Genomic DNA, 21,466 nt, shown 5'->3' on the forward strand with positions numbered 1-21,466 from the left:
GATTTTAATGCTGTATGGATGTCCCGGACCTCTGCAAATGGCCGGTGGTTTTTCAGGGTCAGGGTGCGGGGGAGGGAACAAAACACGGGTCAAGAGGAGACTGATGCAAACTTCATTTTAGAGGCTTACAATTCAGATTGTGGAATTTTCTTTAAAATTTTGAAACTACCTTTGAAGGCCTGGATTGAAATAATTTCACCTCAGACAGAGCGTCTGTCAAGCCTATATCACAGGGCCCGTCTGTGGGATAATTTGGTTGGAGTCGTCAAGACTTTGTCTTTTCATGAAGGGTGAGTGGGTTTAACACCTCTGGCTGCACTCTTGTATAAATGGCTGGACCCCGCTCTCAACTACCTCACCACTAGCAGCCAAGCAAGCAGACTCCAAAACCTGCCACAGAGATGTCTGATTTTGGGAGATTCGATGAGCCAATCTTGATTACCTCAAGCCCTGAGGTATCTGATTTTGAGGACGAGGATGTGGGGGGCCAGTGCTGGACAGCTCCATTTTCACCATCCTGGTCTGAGGATTGGGCCTCACCTGAATCACCAGCTAGTCCATCATCATCGACCCACAACACCATGCCGCTGCAGGGTAAGGAAGAGGAGCCTCAGGATTGTGCTTTGTCACTCTCACCATCCTGGTTTGAGGATTGGGCCTCACTTGAATCACCAGCTAGCCCATCAGCATCGACCCACAACACCGTGCCGCTGCAGGGTAAGGAAGAGGAGCCTCAGGATTGGGCCTCACCTGAATCACCAGCTAGCCCACCAGCATCAGCCCTTGGGGGAGAAGAGGTGAGGGAAGCCCCATGTTTTAACACACCCTCAATTTTCCGCTTTCCTGAGGCAGACGTCTTATTCGTCTGTAAAGCAGCAGTCCGTCACATCTTCATTGAGGTGCTGCAGGAGTATGTGAAGGAGGCATGTTACGGCTGCCGAGACAACCACCCCGATGAGCTTCAACACATGTGTCTTTACATCAGCGATGATTTTTGGATCACAGAACACTTTTACCCATTGCTAGGCAGGCTCAACACACCAAGATTTCTTCCTGCGATTCACCACGCGCTTGCATTATTTGGTGCAGAGGCTGATGTCGCCACAGTGAGAACTCTAACAGAGGTCTTCTTAGCTGAGCTTCAGCTGGAGAGAGACATCACAACCATCGGCCTCTTTGGGCGAGAGGCCTACAATATCCTGCAGACTGTGTACGGGTTTTATCAAGCCTAGATGGGGGTTACTTCACAACTCTCCGCAGGCAATTTGAACGCCGCTACATAGCACAGCAGTGGATGGACATTTTGGACAAAACGATCAGATCCACAGCGAGCGGAGATGCCGCCGTTGACAGATTGGAAAAAATCATGCAAAAAGCCCGTTCTCTTGCTGTATCAGAGTTACCATGGGATTTGTTGGTCTTAAAACTGGTTCACATGTCTGAAGCTAGTTTGTCTGACACAATCAAAAATATACTAAAACATTGGACGAATGAATTTAATGTGGGTCGTTTGATTACAGTCTATGCCTTGTTTGTGGATGCTGTAAGATATTGTTTACAAAACAACCGCCAGGTAAACATATATTTCGAATTAATGTCACTGCTTGCCTTTCTTGATGTAAATGTTGATCAGTCAGTTTTATATCAAGGTTTAATGCTCATTAAGTAAATAAAATATACATTTGAATGTGGTACTGTGTATTTTTTTTTTGCCCCTGATGGTGTGTGCGTGTGTGTGTGTGGGTGTGTGGGTGTGTGTGTGTGTGTGTGTGTGTGTGTATGCACAGGGTCTTTCCCCACATTATCAATAAATAAAATAAGCCATCAGATCAAAAGCACACCATACCACCATGAGTGACCGGCGTATGTGCACCATTTTTTATGATCCAGCACACCCGGCTGGATTTAGCGGTGTGGGGCGATTACATCAAGCCCTGCAAAATGAAGCAGTTTGTAAAGTAAAACGTAGTAAGGTTAAAGACTTTTTATCCAAGCAAGACGCATACACATTGCATAAACCAGCCAGAGTTAATTTCCCCAGGAATAAAGTTTTTGTATCAAGACCTTTAAATCAATTTCAGGCAGATCTTTGCGATATGCGAGCACTCTCTGATCATAATGACGGGAATAAATATTTATTAACCGTCATAGATGTGTTTTCAAAACGTGCCTATGTGCGTGTGTTGAGAGACAAGACTGCAGCAGAAGTAGTGAGAGCTTTTCAATCCATCTTTTTAGAAAGCCAAATACCTAAAAAGCTGCAAACGGATGCCGGTAAAGAATTTTTCAACCAAAAATTTGAAAATTTGATGAAAAAGCATGCTATTGTTCATTTCGCTACAGCCAGTGATCTGAAAGCATCGGTTATTGAACGATACAATAGAACTCTTAAGACCAGGATGTGGAAATATTTTGAAGCTAAAAACACACGACGATACGTTGATATCCTCCAGGATTTAGTGAGTAGTTACAACACGTATCACAGTAGTATAAAAATGAAACCCAATCAGGTTAATTTAGAAAATACCCTTCAGGTTTTTCAAAATCTGTACGGAACTTTCCCCTTTAGGTATGAAAAAAAGTTAAAAATGAATTTCAAAACAGGGGACCTTGTAAGAATCTCTAAATTGAGAGGGGTGTTTGATAAGAAATATGAGCAGAGTTTTACCAATGAACTGTTTACAGTAGCTGAATGCATCGCAAAAAACCCACCCGTGTACAAACTTGTGGATTACGACGGGGATCCGATTGAAGGATCGTTTTATGAACCAGAGCTACAAAAAGTTAAAATATCAAAAGATAAGGCTTTTCACGTCGAAAAAATTCTTAAAAGACGTACATTTAGAGGTCAGAAGCAATGCCTGATACGTTGGAGGGGTTGGCCTGAAAAGTTTCACTCCTGGGTCCCACACAGCGAGGTGGTAGATATATAAAGCCTATCCAATAGAATCCTCCTCAGAAGTACTCATGGAAGAAGGTTTTAATGTGACATTACCGTCAAACGCTAGCTACGATGTGTTCCCAGGAAATACAACGGCAACCTACAGAGTAAATTTAGCGCAACATATTCAACTTGACGGGGCCTGGCGTGTGGCTCTTAGCGAGATATCATACCCGCGTACATGGGTCAATGTCCCCGATGGTCAAACAGGGTTCAATCTTGTGGACATGTGGAAACATGGCGCCCCGGATCCCAAGACAGCCGTGAACATGTCTGAAGCAGTTGATGAGAGCAAATTTAAAATCCAAAAATGAAGCCTGGATAGCGGATGTTATAACTCAGTGGAGTTTATAAAGAAGGAGATAAATGCTGTAATTAAAAAAAGAGCTCCAGAAATCGGTCTAAATTACAACCCCCTCAAACACACGTTTAATTGGAAGGGGAGTGGTCGTTATCGCGTGCGTTTTTTTCCACCTCTGGCCTATATACTCGGCCTGAATCCAGGGCAGTGGCTTACGTGTGGCCCATTCGTGATTGACTCACCTCACGCAGCAAATATAAACGCGGGTTTTTATAATTTATTCATTTATACCGACATTACCTCGCATCAGATAGTCGGTGACGCGTTTGCTCCGCTTTTACGGACAGTTCCGATTCAAGAGGAGTACGGAGAGGTTGAATTTCGCTCTTTTAACCCCGCTTATTATCCACCTGTCTGTAGAAGACATATTGAAAACATCGGTGTTGAAATTAAGACAGACCAGAACCAACCGGTCAAGTTTCAACACGGAAAAGTGATTGTGACGTTGCATTTCAAACCGTCTAAATAAAAAATGGTGCTGGTAGAACCCCGATCTGATATGTACAGATTCGTCCATTATTATGAAAACCAGGCAGGGGGCTCAATTGAGGGCTTTCACGGAGCGCCTGTGCAATATGGTCGTGGATTGGGGTCAATTTTTGCAAAATTATTTCGTTTTGTTGTGCCACTTGTTAAAAAAGGCATCGGTCTAGCGCAACCCCACTTAAAAACGGCTGCCAAAAACATCGCATCCGACGTGGCGGGGCGTGTGATGGAGAAAATGCGACGAAAGGAGGAGGGGCAAGGTGGTTCGGGCCTGATGGTTTTAGCTCGAAGAGCTACAAAGAGACCTATCGGATTACGTGTTAACGGACATAAAAAGCGCAGACGCGCTCCAAAAAATAAATCAGTATCGCGAGGAAGACGTCGAAGAAGCAACTCCGACATTTTCTCTTAACAACCACAGTTCATAGGATATCACCCCAAAGATGGCCCTATTACACCACAAATCACAGGAATGCGCGTTGAGTGAGTTGGATCTTTTTTCACCCCCCATGACCCAATTATCCATAGAACAAAGCCAGTACATTGAGGTCTTACCCCTGTCTGCCCACACTAACGACGGACAAATTGAATTCTTTATCCCCCGTGATGGAAGTAAATATTTGGATCTGTCAGACACGCTGCTTCATCTGAGGATCCAAGTAAGCAACGGGGATGGGAGTCGCTTGGAGCCTAACACACGTGTGGGCATCATCAATTACCCCATCAATACAATTTTCTCACAAGTGGACGTGACCCTCGGTGACAGGTTGATCTCACAATCAAGCGCCACCCACTCCTACAGGGCCATTATAGAGACTCTCTTAAATTTTTCAGAGGATTCACTAAAAAGCCAATTTACCGCTGGGATGTTTTATAAAGACACTCGAGGGTTTATGGACTCCACAGCTATCACAGGAGACGATGTTAATGAGGGTTTGGTTCAGAGAGCCCAAATGCTTGTTGGTTCTAGAGAGTGTGACATTTTGGGCAGTTTACACACTGATATTTTCTTCAGCGAAAGGCTTCTCTTAAACAAAGTGGATCTTAGACTCAAACTCATCCGGGCTAGCGACAGCTTCTGTTTAATAAGTCAGCCTGATGCAAATTTCCGCCTGAAAATACTTGGTGCTTCTCTATTTGTGAAAAAAGTAACAGTCTCACCTGCCGTTAGCTGAGGACACGCAGCTGCTCTGGCTAAAGAGAACACTCTTTACCCACTATCAAGAATTAATGTAAAAACATATTCTATCCCCCAGCATTCCCGCATATGTAATCAAGATAATCTTTTTCTTGGTAATACACCCAAATATGTAGTTTTGGGCCTTGTGAATCATGATGCATTTGTCGGCAGAAGAGATCTTAACCCCTTCAACTTTGCCCATCATGATGTGGAATATTTAGCTCTGTGTCAAGACGGGCGGCAGATACCCTCCAAAGCCTTTCAACCTCAATTTAATAGCGGCAACGCAATCCGTGAATTTCATAACCTGTTTACCTCTACAGGTAGACATTTAAAAGATATACTGCTCTGTATTGATCACGAAGATTTTAAACAGGGCTATGCCCTATTTGTTTTTAATCTGAACCCCAGCGAGGATTCTGGTGCTCTATCAACAGTATCCACCGGCACAGTGAGGCTGGAAATGCGATTTAGAGTCCCCCTCCCCCACACCACTACCCTGATTGTGTACGCGTGTTACGACTCGATTCTGGAAATTAATTCAAAGCGGCAGGTTTTGGTGGATTATTACTAACACCATGAATGGAAAAGAGCTTGAAACCCTTATGAAACGTCTACAGGGAGATTTATTTCAGGGTGTTTACGCCTCAGATGAATTACAAACTCTACGCCCCAAGCCCCCCTGCTATTACATTGTCAACACACACCCACGTAACCTGCCTGGAGAGCACTGGCTTGCCCTGACCCTGGAAAAGGACGGTTATGGGAGCTTCTTTGACTTGTTTGGATTCCCCCCAGACTTTAAGTATTGTCCTCAAAGTATAGTGACTTTTCTGGAAAACAATTCTGATCGTATCGTGTATCATAACCATCAACTTCAGCATGAACTATCAACCACCTGCGGGCAGCATTGTGTGTACTACTTATGCAGAAGAGGGTGTGGTCTGTCTTATCGAGACGTCATAGACTGCTACACAGAGGATGTGATTAAAAATGATGCTATGGTTTCTGCATTTGTTGAGCGTGATTCGTTAAGCTGTGGGGGGGCCAGCTGGCCTGTTCTTTTCATACATTTAAAGATTGTCACTGCCTGTAACAGTTTTTAATAAACATTTTAATTAAAGACACTTCAAGGCTTTGTGTTATTAATGCGTTTTATTCAATATATCAACCACACATTTTTTATCCAAAAGACATCCACTTTATACTCTTTGACGTTTTTCCTCTCTTCTTCTTTTTGTTTCCAACATCCTGATGCTCTTCCTCGTTTGACGATTCGTTTTTGAAAACCCTGAATTGTTCACGGGCTTGGGGGTTGGATATATATGTTTCTGGGATATTTAGCTCAGAGAGTGTGTGAAGAAATTCACTCCAACCTTTGGGAGGGCGCTCTGGATTTTTTCTTTTTCCAAAGTCATATGTCAGGTGTTTGAGCAGATCGGTCATACGTGACCCTTTTATTGCTCTTCCTTTAAAGATAAATTCACTCCTGGGGGTCCAACCTCTTTTATTGATGGATAGTTTTCTCAACACATATTCAGCATTTCTACGTTGACGTGTGGGGAAGGCTTCCAAATGTCTGACCTCCCACCCTCACCCCCATCCCCCACCCCATCCGCCACCTCTCTGGCTGCCACTGTATCTGTGGCTAACTGCTGTTTCTGAAGAGGCTCTGTGGGGGGTTCTTGAGGTAGGGTTAATGTCAGTGAATGACGCTCATTCTGATCTTGTTTAAGGAACCCCAAGTAGCGTTGTAACAAAGTCTCATACTTTTTAACCTTGTCATACTGGTTCAATGTCTGATCTTCTAACACAGCCCTCATCTTTAAATCCAAATCATGCTCGGCATCCTGTCGGATGGACGGTTCGGGTCTACTTAGTCGTTCCAGCTGTTGCGGCGAGATGAGAAACATCTTCTGCGCTGTCCTCAGAGACATCGTCTTGTGATTAATCTCTTTTCAATAGGCCCCCCCAAAAGACTACCTAATGCAGGGGCCACTGCTGCGAGCAGGGGGAGAATAAAGCCCCCTCTCTGAGTCAAAGCGCCTCTTTTTCTTTTCAGACTAGCTTTTTTATTTGCTAGTAAACGTATGTATTTTTTTTGTTTTTTTAATTTTTTGTATTGAAAAGGAGATAACGGGATGTGTCCTTTCAAAAGATTTAGGGCAATCTCGCAGAAAGCCTTCACCAAGTCTGGAGAGCTGTGGGCCAATATATCCTTTCGCTTTCTCGGTGCTGCGTGAAACAATACTCTGAGCAGCGCCGCGTTCCTTTTTAAAAGCTTTGACATGGCATCAACCTTTAGGTATGTAGACGATCGGCCAGTGCTGTGGGAGTACACCAGTCCTCAGTCTATATTGTTCTGGGCATGTGCGGGTCAGATCCACTAATAAATACCCGTGGGGGTCTTTGGTGGCATCATCAAAACTCTCTAAAAAATATTTCTTCCACATGGGGAAAATCTGATGAGCTAAAACACTTGTCTGAAGCTTATCTCGAGGATTTTTAAACAACACCATATAATTGCTGTTTAAACTGATAGTTCGGCTGTATTTACCCTGGTGGAAAACATTCTGAGTCATCAAAATGACGCTCATATTCCTATGATGTCTATACTGCGTGAATATTTTTACAACCTCTGGGTGATCAGAGGCTTGGAAGATCAGGTCGTCGAGGATGATAAGATGTGTCTGGTTGCGTGGAAAGAGGTTTTCATCATCAAATGAGTCAGGCAGACCTTCCACAAATTTCAGTCTTTTATTTGTTTTTTGCATGTCATCATACAAGGGTTGATAAGAGGTATAAATCCACACAATGTTTTGAGGCACACATCTCATTACATGTTCACAGTTTTCCAAAATACTTTTTACAAAAAATGTTTTTCCACATCCGCTGGGTCCTGAAATCAGACATGAAAACGGTAGCTCTAACCTAGGGTCAAAATCTACTTGCCCCGTATCCATTTTTTGATCTAGTAGCCAAACGGGAGAGTTGTACCGTCAGGCAGGAGGCGTCTTTTGTCGTATACCACCCCGAACTTCTTCATAAATGTTGTGTTTTTCAAATGAAATGTCTTTTTATCACGTATGATACTATGCTGAGGTGTTTCAAGCGTGCTGGCATGGGCGCGGTCTGACTGAATGTAGCCCTCCACCAGTGTTTTGACACTGTCAAAATTGACACGTTCACAGCACTCTTGTGTTTGCGTGATACCTTTCACCTTCAAGACAGTTTTTCCGCTGTCTCGGGTTTGGTAGGCGTAACTTTTAGGACCGGCTGCTACAAATTCCTGAATGCTGTCACCATTCAATTCATCCGTCAAATCACCCAAGTAATCCCCCAACTCGAGAGGTGTTTCCCCCTCTTTAACAATGTAAATGAGTCTGTCGGTGTCAGTGTAAAGAACACGTGTCTGCAGTTTCTCCAAGTATTTGTACATTAACAGTCTGGCGTACGCAGTTGTGAAGCAAGTGTAAAAGATGTTTGAGGATTTTCCTGGGGGGGCTGTGTAGTGTTGATTGTATTTATACTGTATCATTGACACGTCATCGTTGAGGAAAGAGAAGTACTTGATCTCGTATTTACCAGAGAACATGAGTTTGAAAAATTCATCCGGGTCTCTGATGAGTCGGGTTTGAACTAAATTATCCCTCTGGCCTAGTTTCCCCCAAAGAGAATTCAGAAAGAGTTTAGACATTTGTCTCTTTGCTGGGTTTGATTTGATTTTGGCGGGGTCTAATCGAATACCCTGGTGGATCTGATAGTCGCGGATGTACTTCTCTCTGCCCTCATCATCAACAACATCAGGCGGGTATCCCGAAGCCTCCTGCTTCCCCTTCAAAAAAGTGTGCATATAATCCACAAAGATGAAGATGGTGTTGCTCGCTCTTTCAAAATGCCACACCTCCATAATCTTGGCTACCTTGTAACCTAACTCGAGAGCTTTGTTAAATTCCACCGTGACCCACACCCCCGTCAGCAACCTCTCATCATCATTATGCACACACGCCCCCTCCTGGTTGTTTATTTCGGCGCATGTACGACAAAGCGGGAACACCAGTTTACCCCCTGGATGTTTTATGTGGTAAAACTGGAAAAAAAAGGCCTCTCGGAGGGATGACTGCCGCTTTAATAAGCCCGTAATAGGCTTGAGGTTCATCAAAGTCTTTGTGGATAATAATCGGATGACCTAACGGGTAAGCAAAGTTGCTGTTTACATAAGGATACAGAGAGGTGACATCAACGTACAGCACGCGCTCATTTTGTGCAGCTGTGTACCTTAAAGTAAACGCACTTGTTCTACCTCCAAAAAAAGCCTGACGTGGTGAAAGCGGCTCTGGGGCGTTGTAGTGAAGCAGGAACTCCCTCAACCGCGGATGTGACTTTTTCATGTTATTCCATTCATGTTCCGTCATTACTGTAAGTTGCACCCCGTGTTTGGTCTTTAATGCGTCTAATTTCTTGTGGGTTTTGTCACGCAGCTCCTGAAAGGGACGCCCCGTTAATGGACAAATCTCAGATGGCTAAAAAGCAGTCAGAGCATCTGTGAAAAAAACACCCCAAAAACTCCCACACATACTTTACACCACCCGATTCGGCATAACCATCCACAAAGTACTCGCCAATCTTTTTTTCACCAGTGTTCAATGCATGTCTGATGAATATGTTTTCGGTGTGGGCGACCCACTCCAAGTATTGAATGCCGGCTTGAGAGTATGATTTGTGTTGTCGTGCGTAATTGTCGGGGGGCGGTATAGCAATCGTGTTAGGTTTTAAAAACCTGGTCCTGAACACTTTCATGCTAGCCGAGGCTATGGTGACGCAGCTCATCGGGTCTACAGCCGTCTCGCTAAGAAATTCATCTCTGAATCTAGCACAACCCTGGGCCAAAATGTCAACATCATTTTTGCAATACAGCGAGGCCTCCTTCTCAAAATTAAATGTACCCTTGCATTCTTTTGCGTACCAAGTGAGAAACACCTCCTTCTCAGCAGGGGTCATGCGCTCTACCCCATAAGCGCTGGGGGGTGGGTAGGGGCCAACATAATTCAGATGCTCTTTGGAGCTGAACCCGTGTGGAAAATAACCTTTAGCTTGATTTTCAAACCCTAAGGCTTTGGGCATAGCACTGAGACGCGTGGTTAGGAACGATAGTCGATGTACCTTAGCTTGTAATCTTGGTCTGTAAAAGAGAGAACTTTACTCCCTGTCATGATTGTGGTGGGTGTGAGATTCATCTTCACCATTTGATTGAGGATCAAATAACTGTCAAACCCCCTAGCATTGTGAGCTATTAAAGTCGATCCTCTAAACTTATTTCTCCTGAAATGGTGGATAAATTTTTTAACACAATCCAGACCGTACCAGCTCTGCACCTCTCCACACAGTGTTTTTGTACACACCAGGAATGGCACGTGTTTATTGTCTTCATCTACATAGGTTTCAAAATCGTAGAATATTAAGTTATCGCAGGGTTTTTCCACCGTTAAGGGTTGCATGAAGCATAAGTGAGGCTGGTCTTCATCACCACAAAGAAGTTGCACACCACAGGTCTGACACCTCCGAGTGAGGCATATATGCTTTTTCGCAGCCGTGCTGATATAGCACGTCATATCGCATTCAGGACATTTTTTCCACAAGTCACACGTGCTAACGTGGGTCTGTTTTTTGGTGGCGTATCTGCGCTCCTTATGTCTGTCAAAACAAGATTGCGTGCGGCATATTTTGTGACAGTCTGGACAGTAAATCCCAACCGTCTTTTGCTGCGTGCACTCAGGGGCAGTACAGATAGAACAATGCCATTGGCAGCGGTGGGTGTGGGGGCTGTCATGACATTTGTAGCAGAAATGACAGAAATACTTGTGTCCAGCAAAGCCAGCAGTTGATTTTATACCGTAGTAGTGATTTTGCGCCAAATACAGAAACAGAGCGTCGGCAGATTTGGGGAAATTTGTCTCAAAATGACAAAGAGGTCTGCAGCCCTCTTGTCTATACAACACAACGATTTTACGACTCAGAAGTGTCTCAAATTTATAAATATCATTAAAACCCATGGGTGTCTGATCACTCAGCCCTACACATTGCTGTAGGCACCTCCCCCGCTGCTTGGCTGATTCTAACGTCTGCTCGCTATCTAGCATGAGAGCTATTAGGGTTGCAAAGCATAATTGATCGTCTCTATTGTATAGAATGTACAGATGTCGTTTTTTCTTTTTAATTATTTCACAATCAAGTGTTTTCTCCAGCTTGCGTTTGACCCCGCCTCTATGGTCACGCATCACCTGCATGACAAGCTCTAGACTGGCATCAGCCATCACTTCTAAATTGGATTGTACCAGGCGATCCAGCACATTTTGAAACGCTGCATGGACATCATCTGATTCGCCAGTCACTTGAACAGACACGTGTTGCCTCACACCCTCCCCCACCAACTCCAGCTGCACAATGTCTCCAGGTGCTGACACGGCTATAGCTCTATCAGCTAAGTCGTTCACATTGTCCATAACACCGGTGTAAAAGGTTGCAAAATCAGGCACGTGTTCAGGCTGGGGTATATTTAACAGACGTCTTATTTCCACATTGTTGAAACGGGTCCGGTGCACTATTTCAGGGTCTGCTAGATTTCCCCCCGCTTGTACGATTGCTTCATCCCGTGTACAGTCGTACGGTTGTGGTGCATTTAGCTGATCGAGTGCTCTTTCAAGCGGACTAAAAAAGTCTTCAAAGTCATTTATTTGTCTAATAGCCCAAAAAGGATCATCATCATCAACACCATCTACTGTTTCAGGACCCAGATCATTTTCATTTTGCTCAAGAGGGATTCTATTTAAATCATTTACAGCCATCTCATAAGGTACAATATCAGGGAAAACCTCATCCATATTACAGTCCATTGTGAAAAAAATACAAATTCACATTACCAAACTTCAACTAAGATGTGAACCACGTGGGTAAGAAGGCTCTTGAGTATCCTACGACGAACTCGGCTCCTTCTCCTTCTTGCGCGCGCTCCTTTTCTACTTTGAACTTTGTGGCGACGGCCCACACTTCCTGTGAAAGATTTTTATGATCATATCTCATGTTGTTTATTACCATAAACAGCTGACCTTACCTGTTATGGTCTGTACACCCCCCACTGATTCGCAATCTGTCACCATGGAAGATGATTCTTCATCCTCAGCCTGGGCACTTAAATCTGTAATTGTTTAAATGATTATCATCGTAGTCATACATTCCATACTGAGTGTAAATCGACACATACCTCTGTTTTGCTGTTGCGCTGAATCACTCGTTTCATGAACGTGCGAGTCAAACACTCCACCCTTTGTTTGTTCTACTTCATCCCACCCGACAGCTTCAAAGCCTATTTTTATAAGAAATTGTCATTGCATGGCATCAATTAAATCTACAATTCATGTTTTTAATTGATTATCATCATAGTGATATGAGCCATACTGGATGTGAATCAATACTCACAAATATCTGATTGTGTCAGATTGATACATCCCAACTCTTCTCCGATGACAGCTTCAAGTTATAATGTTATTGTTAAAATATTGTACATATTTCACATATTTCCAAGCTATCAAAGTACTTACAAGGACGGCTTTCTGGATGTGGATGGATTTCACCCCGTACAGCAAAATCTACAAATATAGCGTGTGATTTGATTTGATGCCTACACGGTGTTATAAAAAAAATGCTGTATATTCACCGCAATTTATCATGATAGATTGTGAGGTCTCGGATGTAGTGTATCCAGATGTCAATAGGTCAGACTGCAGACCTTAGGTTTTTGAATGTCTCTTTTTATAACACCAAACCCACGCACACACGTGAGGTGTACCGCAGCTTTACGACGGGTTGTATCTTGTGCGGTGTGCGAACACCGGAGATGTGTTTTATTTACCGTGTCCGATCCCACACGCCCCCCACCCTCTGACGTTTTTGATGACGTTCGACTTTTTTTTTATTTTTTTATTTTTTAGAAAATAGGGCATGTCCGTACATGCTCCATTGCCCCTGGTCAGAGTAAAACACACACCCACACACCCACACGCGCATGCGCAGACACACCCCCATACACAGGGTAAAGACATGGGGATCAAACAGTCTGCGAACCCCCGCTGTGTCAGGCTAGACTATTGTAACGATCCACAATTGCCAAGTTTTCTGACTTTGTCATAGGGGTGATAAGACAGTTGTACCAAGGTTTCCTGTTTTGTTTTTTTTACAGCTTCCTGACTCTGACTCTCTATATCAGCTTTATTTGCTTTCATGTATAAAGTCTGTTTTAACGCCAAGGGGTCAAGCTGATAGCTTTCAACAATGATTGTATCAGCTGGTTGGGGGGAGTGGTCTAGATGCAGGAGGGAGTGGCCTAGATGTGTCATATGTACTTTGCTATTGAAGAAACAAGGCTGGTGGATGGACGGCTGACAGGTAATCATGACATTAAAATATAATTTTTAACAAAATAGCTATAGTAGAAAGACTGGTATCTAAGGTTGTAATGTTTTGACTGTTTTAGTATTATTATTTCTATTGTTTCATTGGGAATGTGGTAAAAAAGTGTTTTCAGTGTTTTGACTGTCTTTGCAATTGGCTGATTGAAATGGTTTGAATGGGGACGTGTGAGCTAAGGATGCAATGTGTTGAATGTTTTAGCAGTATTATTTCTATTGTTTCAATGGGACTATGGTAAAAAAGTGTTTTCAGTGTTTTGACTGTTGTTTTGACTGTTTTAGCAGTATTATTTCTATTGTTTCAATGGGACTATGGTAAAAAAGTGTTTTCAGTGTTTTGACTGTTGTTTTGACTGTTTTAGCAGTATTATTTATATTGTTTCAATGGGAATGTGGTAAAAAAAGTGTTTTCAGTGTTTTGACTGTCTTTGCACTTGGTTGATTTAAATGGTTTGAATGGGGACGTGTGAGCTAAAGATGCAATGTGTTGAATGTTTTAGCAGTATTATTTCTATTGTTTCAATGGGAAAACTCCATGTTTGAGACACACAGACAGGCCGGAGGGGGCGGTATTGGGGGCCCCAGTCACACATGCTGAGACACACCCAGATAAGGCCGGAGGATGTCTTGGGGGTGGTGGGGGTGGAGGGGGGTCGTTAGGAAAGGAGGGGTATGGGAATGGGGGCTTCCCCCCACACGCAGCCGGAAGAAAACACAGTCACGTGGGAATGATTTTATGATTGTTTGTTTGTTTTATGACTTCCACATGTCCGCTTCCTGATGCTTTGACCCCTGACACATAGGTGTGAAACTTCTTTCATGGTTTATGGCTTCCAGATGTCCGTTTATGACTTCCGCATGTCCGCTTCCTGATGCTTTGATGTTTTATTATTTTATTGTTTTATTGCTTTATTGGTATGCCATAAACTTTTATTGCTTCCTGACACATAGGTGTGAAAACGCTTTGATGTTTTATTGTTTTATTGCTTTATTGCTTTATTGTTTTATTGCCATATCATAAACTTTTATGACAGGGTGCCATAAATCAATCAAGACATGCCATAAATACCTTTTTGACACAAAGTGAACTATATACCTCTCTGAGGAAACTGGTCAGTAATTAGTAAATTGGTGTTCATCTCCATTTTTTAAAATTGGAACCACTTTAGCTATTTTCATGTAGTTAGTTAATGTTCCAGTCTGGAATGATAAGTTACTAATCTATGTTAACGCTTCGACAATCTCATTGATGACCCTTTTTCATTGTTTCCATTTCCATTCCATTACAATCAGTTGATGCTTTTGCTTTGAAATTGTTGACAATGTCAGTGATTTCCTTTTTAGTTCCATCAGTAAGAAACATGGAATTGAGATCCTATCTATGGTTTCATTCCATTCCTCCATTGTCTGGAGTTTTGGAATGTCTTCTTCCAGTTTAGCTCCAATATTTCCTAAATAATTGTTGAACATTTCAAGTAGCTCATTCATGTCATCCTTATTAGTTTCGCAGCATAAACTAGTCTGCTTTCTTAGTGCTGTTCCTCAGAACACTATTTAAGATGCTCTCATCTTAGTTTTATTCTTATCTCGTACATGACTAGAATAGAATCGTTCTTAAGTAGGGTAAAAGGTAGTATTACCAATGATATAGGTACTACATGTACGTGTATACATATACAGTATATGTGTATGTATGTAAATATGAGTTTGGATGCAGTAGTAATATTAAACCAGGATAATTAATGAAAAAAACAATAATAAAAGTGATATAATAATACGTAATGATAAATGTTATTTACCTTTGAAGAGGAGTGGTCGAGCATACGTCGTTGTGGAGGAGGAGGAGTTATTGAATAAAAGGACAAATGGTGGTGGTGGTTAGACTCTTCTAAAAGAGGTAGTGTTCTGTGGGTGGTGTAGAATTAAGCAGGCCTATTAACTCTTCATCAACTTTAATCACACGCTCTGTCCGGGTTGCATCGTACAGCTACAACTTAGCTTTTCTTCACTTCTCCTCCCCCGTCTTCCTCCAATCCTAACCCTAACCCTCCTAACACTAACCCCTAACCCAATCCTAACCCAATCCTAACCCAATCCTAACCCTGTCCTTTCTTCAAACTGTCATAACGCGCCAAGCGGAAGGGCTACGATGATGTGCGATACAAATAGTTGGAAACGTTACGTCAAGACAGACAAGATGACCATAAAACTTTACATAAGTACACAGCACACTCTCCACTAAATGTGGAAAAAAACAACACATTTACTCCACACCACGCAGTCAACACATCTACTGCGGCATCCTAATCCTGACTTTAAATGTTTCAAATCCAAATGTCCAAACCAAGGACGCTAAATGAACAGGACTGTCGAGTGTGCCGCAAGTGAATGGAACAGAGTAACCCTAACCCATGCAACTGTCCACAGACACTATGAACATAGCAAATATTCTATTAGTCCGCTAAATGACAATTAAGCAGTTCCAGTCAACAAGATAAAAGTCCAAGTTATCAACTCTTAAGACGTCAGGGAGTGGTACATTACCAGTGTACAATCGCACAGCCACACCAGCAGGCATCCGTTACACACAGTTAAACAATGCTAGCAGGTGGTGTCCTGGTGGAGGATCAGAAGCGGGTGAAGATAAAGTCGCCGCCGAGCGTCACAGAGTTCCCGAAGCCAGAATAACCATTGTCAAAGCCAAAGCCGAAGGCAGGGTAGAGAGGCTGTGTGAAAGTGTGCTGGTATGTGTGGAGCAGGGCTCGCTCCCCTGACTTCACTTTGTAGAAGGACAGCTTTCCGGCGGGATGGTCCAAAAACACAGCCACCTTCTTAGATGTGGGAAAGGGGTCTGACGCCAGGCCCACAGTTCTGTCATCGTGCCGCACAGAGTAGGTGCCGTCCTCATCGCAGACCAGCGCCCAGGAGATGTCTGTGGCTCCCAGGCAGACGTCGTCTCCATCCCCGATCCGTCTGATTCCGGCATACGTCACAGCAATGTAGACCTTCCCCTCCCAGTCAACCTCCCAGTAGCAGCGGTCCGTCAGCCCGGCAACACACAGAACCTGACGCCAACAGTTAAACCTCTGTGGGTTTGGGGGATACGGCTGCTCCTCCAGTACCACAGTCACCTTCTTGCAGTGGTCAGACAGACTGAGGTTTTTGTGGGCCGTGTTGGCGTCCAAAGTAGGTCTGCTGATGTCTGACGACACAAGAAGAGCAGGACAAGTCTTAACTACTTTACGTCTTTTTTAAACTTTGTTTAGTTGGTCTTACATTTCTTTATGCCAGGAATCAAACGTTCTTTGCCACCATGCTCCAAGCTGAATGAAGTCACAGACCATGACTATTTGACCAAACACTTTCTCAAGATCAACCTGTTTTCTCATCCTACTTGACATTCTCAAGGCTGGAGCTGGGATCCATCTGGGTCTCACTCAGGACCTTCCTTCCTTCCTCTTCTGGATGATTGTAGCTCAGGTCCAGCACTCGCAGGTGGGAGGGGTTTAACTTGAGAGCCTTGGCTAGTGACAAGCAGCCCACCATGGTGATCATGCAGCCTGACAGCCTGAAACAAACCAAGGTTAGGACAGGAACGCATCACCTTCAAAAGCTCGGGGAAATGTGCTTTGGCTTGAGATGTGTTCTGACCTGAGAACCTGCAAAGTGCACTGTGGTGTCTCCAGTCCAGCAGAGAGGAGCTTGATGCCTGCGTCATGCAGGTCGTTGTCACTGAGATCCAGCTCCCTCAGGTTGGACTGTGAGCTGAGAACGGAGGCCACAGGCTGACAGCTGCTCTTTGTCAGGTTGCAGTCGTTGAGCCTGAAGATGAAGCGAGAACATGATATCCCAGTCTCCTGACTACGCTGTGTGCTGACATTAGCGCCCTCACAGTGATTTGTGTGAAGCTTTAACCACTGGCAGCAACATCACAAGGCCTGTTAGCGATGCCGAGTACCTCTTTAGCTCAAAGGACTTCATAGCTTGGTCAGAGGAGCGTAGAAAGAATACCAAGGCTGACCACATGGAGGGAGGCAGGTCGTCCGTTGATAAACCTCCGGAACTCAGGTACTGCTGGATCTGCTCCAGCAAGGAATCATCCTTCAGTTCATTGAGGCAGTAGAACAAGTTAATGTTCTTCTCTGGAGAGTTCTCCTCTATCTTTTCCTTGATGAACTGGATGGTGTCTGCGTTGCTTTGCCAAGAGCCCTTTGGAATCTTCAGCAGGCCCTTAAGAAGCTTCTGGTTGGACTGCAAGGAAAGGCCCAATAGGAAGCGGAGGAACAAGTCCAGGAGTCCCTCACTCTTGGATGCTTTGTGAATAGCTATCTCATGAAGCTTCGTGATGGATTTTTGCTTGCAGAGTGTAAGAATCCCTTCCACTGACAGATCGGACTCCGCTAGAATGTTCTTGTTGTCATTCAGGAGGGACATCATCACATACAGAGCAGCCAGGTACTCCTGTATGCTCTGATGGATGAACTCAAACATCTTGCACTGTTGATTTTTTTTCAGTGGCTGTATTTGCTTGAAAACCTCTGTGAACATTCCACAGTCCTTTGCAGCTTTGAGGTAATCAAAGCCGCTGTCCTGCAGGTCATTCTCGTAGAAGATCTGATTGTTTTTCATCAGGTGGTGAAAAGCCAGTTTTGCTAAGGCCTGGACATTCTGGATGCCCTTTTTGTTGTCTCTCATCCGGGCTTTATCCAGGTGGTAAAGCAGGAACTCGGTGTACATCTCGGTCAGCGTTTCAGGCAGCTCCCCCTTCTTCCCAGTGTCCAAATAATCCTGAAGAACTGTTGCTGTTAACCAGCAGAAGATGGGCATGCTGCACATGACAAAAATGGTGTGAGAATTCTGGATGTAGGAGACAATGTGCTCCTGATTTGGGAACCTCCTCCTGAAATATTCCATCTTCTGGGAATCATTGAATCCTTTCACCTCCGTTGTGCTGTCGATGAGTTTCTGAGGGATCTGGCGGACTGTCACGGGCCGCGTGGTGATCCACACGCGAGAGCAGGGAAGCAGGTTCCTTTTGATGAGATGTGCCAGCAGCACCTCCACCGGGTACGCCTTGGTCACGTCCAGGTCCACCGGCTTCTTCGTCGTCAGGTCCAGCTTGAGGCGGCACTCGTCCAATCCGTCCAACACAAAGACAATCTTGATGGGGGCGCTCTCGTAGTCTCGCTTCCCTGACACCTGCAGTCGCACAAAGATGGCGTTGAGCGTTTGTGCGCTGAAGGCCTTGGTCTGGTAGATGGAGTGTCTGATCAGCCCTGTCAGCGAAAACCTTTTTCCCTTCTCCAAGTTCAGCTCACGGAAGGTGAAAGGAAATATAAATTGCACATCTTTGTTTGTTTTCCGGTGGGCCCAGTCCAGCACGAACTTCTGCACCAAGAAGGTTTTGCCAATCCCTGCGATGCCAACAGTCAACAGTGTGCGTATGGGTTGTGGCTTCCCGCTTGCGCTTTTGAAAATGTTCTGTGGCTCAATAGATTTGTCGCCCGTGGCACAAATTTCCATGTAAAGAGCCTCATGCTGCTTGTTGGGACTTGCGACCCCCCCGTAGGTGATGTTGAGGTCCATATAGACGTCCGCCAGCGGCCGCTGATGGCTGCGCTCAGTCTTACCCTCTGAAGCGTTGATGTACTCGCTTCGCAGGTTGTCTTGGTACTCCCACTTGTATTGGTCAATCTCCTCAGCAGATATGGAGAATATGGCACCTGTGAAGAGGCAAATGTTGCTTACAACACGTGCTAAGCCAGTTCTTCTCTTGCTAGCTGCTCGACTCACTGCTTTGACGCTTGAGGTGTGCCTTCCCCCTTGTTTGTTGCCACTTGGCTTTTTTGCTGTCAGAGACAGAAGCTTTGGAGCAAAAACAGAAGCACATACGTTAGGTCAGTGCACACGTGGTCTTTGTCGGAATGTAGCACATGCCTCACCTCTTAGCACCCCAAAGTCTGTGCGTAATTTGTCTGCCAAATTGTACACTTGGATTTTCTCTAGAATCTTGATGGCCTCCTCAGTGGCCTGCTTTCCATGCCTCTTGTCCAGCTCGTGCACCACGTCCACCTGGTCTGCCTTCTCCTCGACGCTCTTGTGTAGGTGCATGTGGAACTTGAAGGCCTTGAAGTCGACCTGCTTCAGTTCCATGAGTGTTTCCCACAGCAGCTCTTTGCTCTCCTCCTCCACAGCCATCCTTCCAGCATGGAAAACAGGGTTAGGTTACAAACTTTGCCTATCAACTCATTTAGCTAACATCATACAACACACCAACGTTTATCAGAAGCGAGTGCAGTGTCATGTGGAATACAGTCTACGCATTCCTTTTAGTGCGAGCAAAGGCCACCATCTGTGCCAGAATCTTCCTTTATCTGTAGCACCTTTTATGAGCCACTGTCGTCCATTTCCCGCACATAGCAAAATGAGATGGCTACTTCCTGCTCCTCTGATCACACCGGACTACACCCAAAATGCTACTGAAATTAAAGTAGTCATTCTTGGCTAATTTTGGGTCACTGAGTATGAAAATGACGTTTTAAAATGCTCATTAGCTCTTGTTTTAAAGATACACCACCCCTGTGGCATACCATATGCCCACAACTGGCAATGAAGGTAGGCCACATAATGTTGAATACAGAAGCTATATTCACTTGACAAGAAGTACCTACTTGAATCTTCATAATCTTGTGAATGTATGCACGTAAAGTGTACGGAGACACATCACATTGTGTATTACTATGTAATAAAGAACCTTTAACATTTTAGCTAATAACATTTTTGATGGTCATATTCTTGTTCAGCTGTCCAAAATTGACCAAGAGTGATATGTTTTATCTCAGAAGCAGAAATGTTTGGAAAATTTGTAGACCAGTGTCAAGTGACAGGACAACTAAACGACGCTTTCACTTCAAGCTAGCATGAAACGACCAAATTACACGTTTGAGAAGAGACTGGTGAAGTTGTTCTATTTGACAAGAAAGATTTCAACAACCTTCTTCATATTTCAGCATTTAGTCAAGACGTCTGTCTCTATCAAGAACACCTTCACGCCAGTGTGACAATCGTTGTCATGATGAGGAGCCTTCATTGTGTGCTGAGATGAATCGTGGCAAAAATAGAAAACCAACTTACGCAAACTCTTCTTCTCTTGGCTGCTCTCACGCGGTGTGTCAACTTGTTACGCTGTGTCACAAAGTCCTTGTTATCAGGACATTGTGATGTCAGGACAACCACGCCTACAAAGTGCACGTGTGTGTGTGTGTGTGTGTGTGTGTGTGTGTGTGTGTGTGTGTGTGTGTGTGTGTGTGTGTGTGTGTGTGTGTGTGTGACACGTGTGGACACAAACGTGACCCATTGAGTCACTGCTAAACTGTATGCATGGAAAATGTATGTTTCTGTGAAGTTCAGAAAGAGACAAGGTGAAGATATTGTGATGCATGATGGGATGTGGTCGCCTCCCCAAGTGTGACGTTTACGTTTTCACATGCAAACAAAGCCCAAACAGTCCATAGACCAATTCGCCGCATCGAGTGGGTTTGCACACTGTGGCGATACGTTAACATCGCTGCCATATTGGATGTGTCGAGGCTGCGCTGTAAACGAACTTTCACAAAGAAGTGAAAGCCTCGTTTATACAGTCACACACGCACTAATAAATAGCTAGGATTGTAGTTACAGTCATTTTAATGCAATATACTTTTTCATTTTTCCTTGAGTAAAATTGTTCTAAAGTAATAATACTCTTAAATGAGTACAGCTGTTTAGTACCTCTGAGATACTTTATGTTCATATACACAGTCATAGGAAAGATGATTAGAGTGTGGTGTAAACTGATGTTTGCTGCTATGCCTTTATTTTGAGGACCGGATGATACCGGAAAGGGAACCAGTTGGTCGCGGGAGTGTGACGTGTGGAGTAATAGAGAACTTGCATGTGGAGAATATTTTGCCATCTGTTTGAGCCCACATATTAAGAGTACCACTTGTTTCTTCAGTTTCTTGTTCATTTGTGTCACGCAGTGGCGTGGTTGG

General features: G+C 44.1%; 1 protein-coding gene across 1 annotated transcript; it reads right to left on the reverse strand.

Annotated features, from left to right (window-relative positions):
* Nucleotides 1-7,723: 7,723 nt before the first annotated feature.
* On the reverse strand, nucleotides 7,724-20,865 carry LOC129168034 (NACHT, LRR and PYD domains-containing protein 3-like). The gene is made up of 9 exons (XM_054752831.1): nucleotides 19,376-20,865; nucleotides 19,227-19,298; nucleotides 17,326-19,156; nucleotides 17,085-17,255; nucleotides 16,828-17,001; nucleotides 16,710-16,756; nucleotides 12,230-16,635; nucleotides 12,080-12,163; nucleotides 7,724-12,018 (listed from the first exon to the last, which is right to left on the reverse strand). The coding sequence occupies exons 1-7, from the start codon at nucleotides 19,629-19,631 to the stop codon at nucleotides 16,061-16,063; spliced, it is 3,126 nt and encodes a 1,041-aa protein (XP_054608806.1). The 5' UTR covers nucleotides 19,632-20,865; the 3' UTR covers nucleotides 7,724-12,018; nucleotides 12,080-12,163; nucleotides 12,230-16,060.
* Nucleotides 20,866-21,466: the final 601 nt, after the last annotated feature.

The sequence above is a fragment of the Dunckerocampus dactyliophorus genome, chromosome 15 (assembly GCF_027744805.1).
Source record: "Dunckerocampus dactyliophorus isolate RoL2022-P2 chromosome 15, RoL_Ddac_1.1, whole genome shotgun sequence".
Taxonomy (NCBI): Eukaryota; Metazoa; Chordata; class Actinopteri; order Syngnathiformes; family Syngnathidae; genus Dunckerocampus; species Dunckerocampus dactyliophorus.

Bases quoted from the DNA above. Each gene is read 5' to 3' on its own strand.
- LOC129168034 (XM_054752831.1), bottom strand. From the start codon at position 19,631: ATGGCTGTGGAGGAGGAGAGCAAAGAGCTGCTGTGGGAAACACTCATG. The intron at 17,002-17,084 runs GTCAGAACACAT...GGTTTGTTTCAG, and splicing joins TGCACTTTGCAGGTTCTCAG to GCTGTCAGGCTGCATGATCA. The intron at 16,757-16,827 runs GTAGGATGAGAA...GACTTCATTCAG, and splicing joins TCCAGCCTTGAGAATGTCAA to CTTGGAGCATGGTGGCAAAG.